At 36.8% G+C, this 9,325-nt stretch overlaps 1 protein-coding gene across 3 annotated transcripts in view; it reads left to right on the forward strand.

Annotated features, from left to right (window-relative positions):
• Positions 1-8,946, forward strand: part of LOC144960473 (uncharacterized) — a 48,031-nt gene extending 39,085 nt beyond the window's left edge. For 2 of the 3 annotated variants that reach the window (XM_078893585.1, XM_078893586.1), the window contains exons 2-4: positions 2,692-2,864; positions 5,532-5,668; positions 6,810-8,946. In XM_078893585.1, coding sequence (XP_078749711.1) covers positions 2,848-2,864; positions 5,532-5,668; positions 6,810-7,936 — 1,281 coding nt within the window. In that variant the 5' untranslated portion in view covers positions 2,692-2,847 and the 3' untranslated portion in view covers positions 7,937-8,946. Of the gene's footprint in view, positions 1-1,643; positions 2,482-2,691; positions 2,865-5,531; positions 5,669-6,809 lie in introns of those variants that run through there. The other variant, XM_078893587.1, reaches the window with a different exon arrangement.
• Positions 8,947-9,325: the final 379 nt, after the last annotated feature.

The raw sequence follows: 9,325 nt of genomic DNA on the forward strand, positions 1-9,325 counted from the left end.
TAAGTGCCTGCTCCACTCACTTTTCTGAATTAAAAATTCACCCCATACACCGGAGCATACTCAATGTCTCAATCGTTTCTATGTTATATGTTTGTGATTAGAATATTGGCTATTAAGCTTAACTGCTGGTCAAAATTACTTCGCGATGGTGGTGAACGAATCGGCGATCTCAAGAAGTGGGTGAGAGAGGGATCTAGAAATGACTTTGGGTTTGAAACGAATATTTTTGTGTTCGTGGATAGCTCACACGGTAGAGCCACGCTCTCACCTGACTGCCAGGCGGAGTTGTCGTACCAATAAGGTCGCAGGTTCAAACCCCACCACCGCCGCGAAAAAAAAAATTTTTATTCTCTATTGTCTTCTGGCACTTTTCTACTCACTTCATATCTTGTTGTTACCAACATAAGTGCCTGCTCCACTCACTTTTCTGAATTAAAAATTCACCCCATACACCGGAGCATACTCAATGTCTCAATCGTTTCTATGTTATATGTTTGTGATGAGAATATTGGCTATTAAGCTTAACTGCTGGTCAAAATTACTTCGCGATGGTGGTGAACGAATCGGCGATCTCAAGAAGTGGGTGAGAGAGGGATCTAGAAATGACTTTGGGTTTGAAACGAATATTTTTGTGTTCGTGGATAGCTCACACGGTAGAGCCACGCTCTCACCTGCCAGGCGGAGTTGTCGTACCAATAAGGTCGCAGGTTCAAACCCACCACCGCCGCGAAAAAAATTTTTATTCTCTATTGTCTTCTGGCACTTTTCTACTCACTTCATATCTTGTTGTTACCAACATAAGTGCCTGCTCCACTCACTTTTCTGAATTAAAAATTCACACAATGTATGCCTACCGTATTTTTTATTGTTAAGAAGAAGAAGAATGAGAAGAAGATAACATACTTTTTTAAAATGTTTGATATAATACTATATTACTGTAGTTGAAGTTTGAAATATAAGTTAGCAATAGAAATAAGACCACACTATTGTTGTCTTGAGTTGTGTCTACAGTGGTAGCTAGTGTGGATAGATGCAGAAAAAGTACGTTACACAAATCAAGTGCATTGTAGGGCCCATCTCTGTAGGTCTATTACTATATTTAGGTGATAAATTATTGCACAACTGTGATTGGTAAATTTATAACTGCTGCAAAAATAAAACAACAATTTTTTTTTTTAAACGTAGTGTTTTTATGCACCTCCGTTGACGGTATATCTTTTATGCGCCTCCGTCACGATGCGCATTCCACCCAATTTCATCAGCGATATTGTGTTTCTGTATTCGGACATGGCAGAAGTTATATTGTGACATATGTAGGATGTTTTTGTTAATAAATTTATACAAAAATAACAATAAACTAAAAAATCGAAATATAGAACCAGAAAATTGAAGTTGCATTGAAGGTAAAATAATGTCTTAGAAAGACCTTATTAATTGTGATGGACAGTCAGGTGGCTCCGTAGCGCAGTGGACAAGCTGTCAGACTTTTTAATCTTGAAAGTACTGGGTTCGATTCCCATTGTAAACATATTTTTTTTTAAAAGTTTACTTTATTGAGAAAGATATCTTTTTTCTTTATTTTTTTTTCAAAAACTTTTTATCGTGTTTAAAAAAAATAATTTTCTAAAATTCTTTATTTATTTAAGAGTAGTATTTGTGTGCCATGTCTCTTTTTATCTTTGATTTTTTAAATTATTGTGAATATTCTTTAATTTATCACCATTGTATAAACGTACACCGATAAGCAGCGTGCTAAACTACAATCTAAAATTATTTAAACCTCATGGTCGTATGCAGTAACATTTTCATTAATTAACCATCACCGCCAACAGAGGTGCATAAAAACGGTGCGTTGTAGTTGTAGTAGTATGAACAGTAGTAGTAGTAGAAGTAGTAGTAGTAGTAGTAGTAGTAGTAGTAGTAGTAGTAGTAGTAGTAGTAGCAGCAGCAGCATCAGTAGTAGTAGTATTAGTAGTAGTAGTAGTAGCAGTATAAGTAGTAGTAGTAGTAGTAATGATAGTAGTGATAGTAGTAGTAGTGGTGGTGGTAGTAGTAGTAGTGGTGGTGGTAGTAGTAGTAGTAGTAGTAGTAGTAGTAGCAGCAGCAGCAGCAGCAGCAGTAGTAGTAGTAGTAGTAGCAGCAGCAGCAGCAGCAGTAGCTGTAGTGGCAGTTGTTGCAAGTGGAGGTTAGTGGTGGTCAATCCTAGTGTTGAGTCCGCGTGGAGTCAGCGTTCCCAACAACTTGATCAGGTGAGTTTCCCTACGGTTCATATAAACCGCTTGCGTGTCAAAATGACACGTAAAAATAGTACTGTCACGTGATTATTTTTCTCCACGAATCAGCGTGAGACGGTAGACATGGAGGAACCTCCCTGACCCATTTTTAAACCTGCCTGTTCCCAACCTGGTGCAAAAAAAAAAAAAAACTCGCCGGCCGGTTGGTCTAAGTCTAGTTCTAATCAAATTCAACCATTAAGTTGAAGTAAGTCGAACGATCTTAGAGTTAGAGAATACTTTGTCTGAGCCGTTAATTTATTAAAGACAAGTAAATACGATGTTTAGCCGAGGTTTTCATTGACAGTAGATGTTATTCTTCTAACTAATACTAACAAGAAAACAGAGAAATTACATTTTTTTTACTGAAGCTGTCAAGTCAAATAATTTCATTTTATCTTTCCAACTTAAATTGCAGCATTTCAAAGATGGTGAGCCTACTAAAAGATTCCCCGATCCTGAACTTGCTCAAACAAGTTATCGATTGGAAACTCAATATCCAAAGCCAAGAACAAAATTAACACCAAGCAAACGTCGGCTTCAACCTCTGAGGGTGGGGGATTCTGATCAAGGAATGGTATCACTATCAGGGTGAGTTTTTGACCGTTATCTCTTCTTTAATCATGTGGCTATGGGTTTTAAAATTCTCCATGTGTTTTCTTATTACTAATGACATTTGCTTCCTGAATTCAACAAATCAGCAAGTTCAGGTAAATGAGCTGAACCCTGTTTTACTGTTTGAAATTATCAAGGGTGATAGTGAGTGTTGATCAATTTTTTTTTTTGTCTGATCAGGTTGAACAAAAAATTTTCCACGACCCCCAAAATTGAGAATGGAAAAAAAAAAGTAGTCTTTCAGAGCCATTGGACCAATGTAGCCAGATTTTATTACTCCAGTTTTTACAGTGCATGCCATCCTTCTGATGCTAGTGTATCACAAAGAAGATCTAGGCAAACTCGCATCATGGAGTAATAGGTGGTTGCTAAGATTTCACCCTGATAAGTGCAAACATATGCACATTGGAAACCTATATCCAGCTGAAAGCTTCAGAGACATAATCTAATGGGAAATGAACTTGAGTTGGTGGATGAAGAAAAAGATATTGGAGTTATCATCGATAATGATCTAAGCTTTGGAAAGCACATCAACGAGAATGTGAAAAAGGCAACTGCAATGTTTGCAACAATTCGCCGAATATTTCAATACCTAAATGAAGATACTTTCATTCCACTGTACAAAGCACTAGTGCGAACACACTTGGAATATGCCAGCTCAGTCTGGGCACCATTCAAAAGTAAACACATCAAGCTCATAGAAGGCGTCCAAAGAAGAGCTACCAAGCAGCTCCCGAGTATGAAAGGGATGACATGAAGAGAGATTAAAAAAACTGAAATTACCAACACTAGGTTATAGAAGAATAAGAGGTGACATGATAAAAGTGTACAAAATGTTAAATGGAAAGTATGACCAAAAAGCTGGTAATCTACTTAAACCCTGGCCCGAGCACTCCCTGAGGACAGGAACAAGGGGCAACTCTAAGAAACTTTTCACACAAAGGGCCAGACTAGATGTGCGCAAGCATAATTTTGGTGTTAGAGTGGTTCAAGTGTGGAACAGTCTACCAGAGAAAGTTGTCAGTGCTAATACTAATTCACTTAACTCATTCAAGAACAGACTGGATAGCTATTGGAAAAACCAAGAAATCTTCTATGATTACAAGGCTAGCATCACATTCTGTCTTCACGGTAATCTGAAACCGGAAGAAACAAAGATGACACCTGAGTCCAGCAAAGAGGATCATTGAGAACCTGTGCTGGAAATCATCTCCAAGTATCTCTAAGTAAAGTACTTTCCTCAAGACTCAAGACCTAACAGACCAGCCACCACTGTGTGATCAAGAGAAATGCTGGCCAGAATCGAACCAGTTCCCTTTGCATGTAAAGCGAGTGCTTTAACAACTGAGCTATCGGAACCACATAATTATATGTAAAAACAAAAAAAAAGGACAGAACTGATTATTTTAACATGGAACGGATTGTGAGGATATAATATCATTGATGTTTGCTATTTTTTTGTTTTTAATGGTTTTACAGCGCTTGCAACACATTTAGGTTATATCAGCGCCAGTAAAAAGGAAGAAAATGGGATAGTAAAAAGTTATAGAATTACAATTAAAGCATCCAAGAAAAAGTAAGACAAAGGGGAACTGGGAACAAATAGGGATCAGATGCAGGTTCCAAGAGCATACCATCAATGACAATGTACCTAGTTTGAGATTACCATTAAGTCTCATCGGGACACAAGCACGGACCCCACTAAGGGGAATATACTCAAATGCTTACATTATAAATTCAAAATAACAAATATAATAATACTAATACATAACAGAGAATTTACAAGGAAAAAATCTCATCTCCCAAAACAACTATGCATTTGACTGTTTCCCTCCCAGCGAGGACTCAGGGTCAGGACAAAACCAAGTAATCTCATTCCAAGACAAAGACAGAATGCAAGTTGGAAAACAGATATACGGGATAGAAGTAGAAGACACCGTATCTACCTCCCTGCCCAATGTGGAAGGTCAGGAACCCCACCCAGGGAGTAAATTTAGCATTTATTTGCTTATTGTCCTCCGTATAGAGCTTTGAGATCTCGGGGTATGACATTCTGACTTGTTTTGAGTCCCTCTGTGACTGTGAGTGCAATAAGTCGGAAAGCTCATTTTCTTATCATAAAACAAAAACTTGATCTTTTATATACAGCAATCTTAACTAAACATGCTCAAAACGCTTTACAGGTGGTCAATAGCAACATTTAAAAATGTAGGATGAGACATGACACTTGTTAGGCGATATTACTTTTTTTTTGGACCGAGGCAAGACTGTCAATGACCAGTTAATCATTTTACACCCACATAAGGTGAGAAAATGTGAGTAAAGAGCCTTTCCCAAGGGCTCAACTTTGCACCACTTGGGATGCGAACCCAGACCTTTTGGTCCAAAGATTAATGTCATACCTCCAGACCACATAACCGCACTTATAAAACTACCTGGATGGTAAACTTAAAAGATAGTAATAGCGTCTAATTGTTGTCATGTCTCTACATACTCCAAGTGGGATAAAAGAATGTTAGCAAAGAGACTTTCAAAGTTTCAACTTTGTGATTCCTGGGACCTGGTGGAGAATGCCTCACCACAAGACCACAAAGTGCATAAACACATCAATGTCAGAAACGTTTACATTTTGTTTTTTTTCAGAGAGGGCCATGAAAGAACACTTAATTCTGAAGCAACCAATCCCGAAAATAGATCCGCACCAGAACCTATGGATACTGAAGTGGTCAACAGGGAGACTGATAACAAAGAAAATGAACAAAGGGTTGTTCCAAATTTAGGTATGACTTTAATAACATATAAAAATAATGACAAATTGTATAATTTTTACTGTGTGGAAAGTTTGTGAGATACATCGACATTGATAGGAAATTATAATAACAATAATTCGATAGAATTTGAAACTTGGAGAATAATGATAATCATCATGATAATAATACCCAATACTAATAATAATTCATCAAAAATAATCTGCTGCATAAAACATTAACTACAATAGCCCTTGCCATAATTTGAATAAAACACCGTCAAAGTTTCAAGCACCGAAAATATAAATGGAAAATCAGGGTAAATCCTTTGAATAAACAAATCTGTTTTCGTGTAGCACACAAAATCACAAAAGTTGACTCCAGTCACCATTAGCTGACCTTGCACCTGAGCATATATGGGTGATCTGTCCTGAGGGTGATTGCCCCACTTTCAGAAATTTCTAAACAAAGGTCTTTCTTTTTAGAGGATAGTGCCTGCTGAAATGTCATGTCCCTAATCGCATATGGACATTTAATCTCAAGGATTCCTTTCCCTACCTCACAGCAAACCTTCCCGTCAGGTGTTGCACCAAGGAAAGGAAAGTCTGGACTGACAACAAATCCACACTGGTGCACATGATTGCCAGTCTTCTTGATGTAAAGCTGCCTAGCCTAGCAATCGGCTCATTTGATATGCCATAACTCGTTGGAGATGACGAAAACGGTTTTGAATCAAATATTGATTCCACAAATTTTGAATTAACAAGCTTTCTTCTTAAAATTAATCCAAATTGCGAAGAAGTAATTCGTTTTCGCCTCTCGGAGAACCATAGAGCACAGTGAGCCTGTTGTGCAGTTGAACGTTCCAGATTTTGGGCATCCGAAATGCTGATGGATTCATCCTGCCACTCATGTCTGTATTTCTCAACGCTCTCAGGAGGGTCAAAATTTATTGGCCTTGGAAGTGCCAAATCCCAGCAACTGATATTAGTTTCCACTGGCACAGTCTTCTCACCAATGAGAGGAGCCTAGGAAATAAAAAAAAAAGCATGAAAAGAATGAGAATATTTTTTAAAAATCAATGATTCAATATTCTTACCCAGATTAATTTCAGTTTGTTGATTCAGTCTCTGCTGGAAAACTAATTGCAAAAAAAAATTTCATTTTATTTCAGATTCTAACATGGCACTGTTAGCAGTGGTTGCAGAGAACGTATCCCTGAAAGAAGAAGTCTTTTTGCTCAAGCAACAACTCAAGGAGGCTAACAGACTTCATGCCCAAGAAATATTAAAGGGAGAGGAGCTTAAGAGGCTGCTGTTGTCAAAACCTCCCAAAACGGACGCAGATAAATGCAGTCACTCACGTCTGACCATTGAACACCTGCACCATCACGGACCGAAAGAAGCTATAAAGAGCTACACTGGTTTTGTGTATGAAGATTTTATAAAAATATTCACTTTCCTAGTACCAAACAATACAGAATTGCCATTCACCATAACAAAACAAATGAAAGCAACACATTGCTTGCCCATTGTAGATCAATTTTTACTAGTTATGATGAAATTGCGCCAAAATTACACTTTCTTGCATCTTGCCAATTTATTTAAAATATCAAAAAATGATGCAGGATGTCTATTTAGGGCATGGATCAACTACTTGTATTTCAGGCTTGGCAGTTTGCCAGTATGGCCTGATCGAGACACCATCAAGAATAACATGCCACAAAAATTTAAAAAAGATTTTCCGGACACACTGGTTATTCTTGATGGTACAGAAATAAAGACAAACAGACCCAAGGCCTTAAAAAATCAAAGCCTGTTGTATTCAGACTATAAGTCCTCAACTACGTTGAAAGCTCTTGTGGGAGTGGAGCCTTCTGGGGCATTTACTTTTGTAAGTATGTTGTTTTCAGGCTCCATCTCTGACAAGGAGATCACAACGAGGAGTGGTCTGCTAGTCCTATTGCAGAAATTAATTAAAACCAATATGGTCAAACTGGGAGATGGGGTAATGGTGGACAAGGGCTTCACAATTCAAAGTGAGGTTGAGAAATTCGGCCTTAGACTCTGGATTCCCCCATTTGTCTCTGGAGGTACCCAGATGACAGCATCAGAGGTCTCTAAGACAAAAAAAAAAATTGCCAGACACAGAATTGTCGTTGAAAATGCAATAGGTAGAGCCAAGAAATTTAAAATTATTAATGATAAAGTTGACCTAAGTATGTTCACTTCAATTAATCAAATCTTTTCAGTTTGTTGTCTCCTTACGAACTTTATGCCCCCACTATTACGTGCATCATAAACATACTGATTGTCCTTTCAATGACTTTGTGATTATCTTAATATTAATAAGTATAAAAGAGAAAACAACATGATAAAATAAATGCAATATTCATGATATATTTAAATGGACCAAGAACTCACCTGATGGGAGAGTAGACTGCCAATATAGAATTCATCATTGGCATCATTGTTAGTCACCTCCTCCACCAAATATCCAAAGGGGCGATTTTCAAATGCTTGCTTCAAATATTCTCTGTCCGATGCCAGAGCTGGTTTCTTGCATTTCCTAGAGTGATGATAGACAAAATACAAGCAACTGAATAGATCTATGTCATTTTTCTCTCCTCTCTTTTAATTTACATAAAGATAAATGGGTGTCTATCAAATCAGTATGTTCTAGGTTGCAGCTTTAAACTTCACTATCTGTTCCATAGAGCTTTCAGAAGTAAAAAAAAAAGAAGAGCATATATATGACACTCGCCTTAAGATTGGAACTTCCAAACCTGTGCTCAAGTTACAAGGAGCGTATAGTTGAGTCCTTGGAAAAGACTCTTTACTCACATTCTCTCACCGTACTCCGTTGTAAAATGAGTACCTGGCAGTTAACAGCATGGTCTCTGTCTGAAAAAAAATGTAATAACGCCTAACAGGTGTCATGTCTCATCCAACATGTTAAGTGTTGCTGTTACTGTTGGCTAGGAACCCCATGTCGAGCACTTTGACTTTGAGCATGTTTAGTGGACATTGCGCCATATAAAAGCTCAAGTCACTGAACAATATATAAGATTGCATTATATTTTTTAATCATGAAGGCCTAACAGCTTCTGTTTATCCAATATAAACAACTTATCACCAGTTGTATATTAAAATTTCAGAGAAATCTACAGTTTATGACTACATGTATATTTATTTGAAATAAATTTACCTATTTCAATTTCTCTTGTTTTATTGCTATAAAAATACTTTTATTGCAAATGAATTGTTCCAAAATGACCAAGAAAGGAATTAAAAGCAAGTTGCCCACCATAATTTGGATTGATATTATTATCTTTATCAGATACAATCACATCTTAAACTTAAATGGCAGAGCGATCGTCTACCAAAGCAGCAAAGATCCCAGGTTGTGTCGAGGTAGTTTTAGTTTTTTAACCATGTCCATCCTATGGTGACAGGATAGCTGGGTCTCATAGATGGATGGAAAGCATCCCTACATTATTTTTGTTTAATGCTTCGGAAACTGAAGTGAATCCCAGCTATATATATATATATATATATATATATATATATATATTATATATATATATATATATATATATATATATATATATATATATATATATATATATATATATATATATATATATATATATATATATGCATGATACTTACAAACAAAATTTAGAATCTT

Source organism: Berghia stephanieae, chromosome 15 (assembly GCF_034508935.2).
Source record: "Berghia stephanieae isolate SIO BIC M18660-M18661 chromosome 15, UCSD_Bste_1.3, whole genome shotgun sequence".
Classification (NCBI taxonomy): domain Eukaryota; kingdom Metazoa; phylum Mollusca; class Gastropoda; order Nudibranchia; family Aeolidiidae; genus Berghia; species Berghia stephanieae.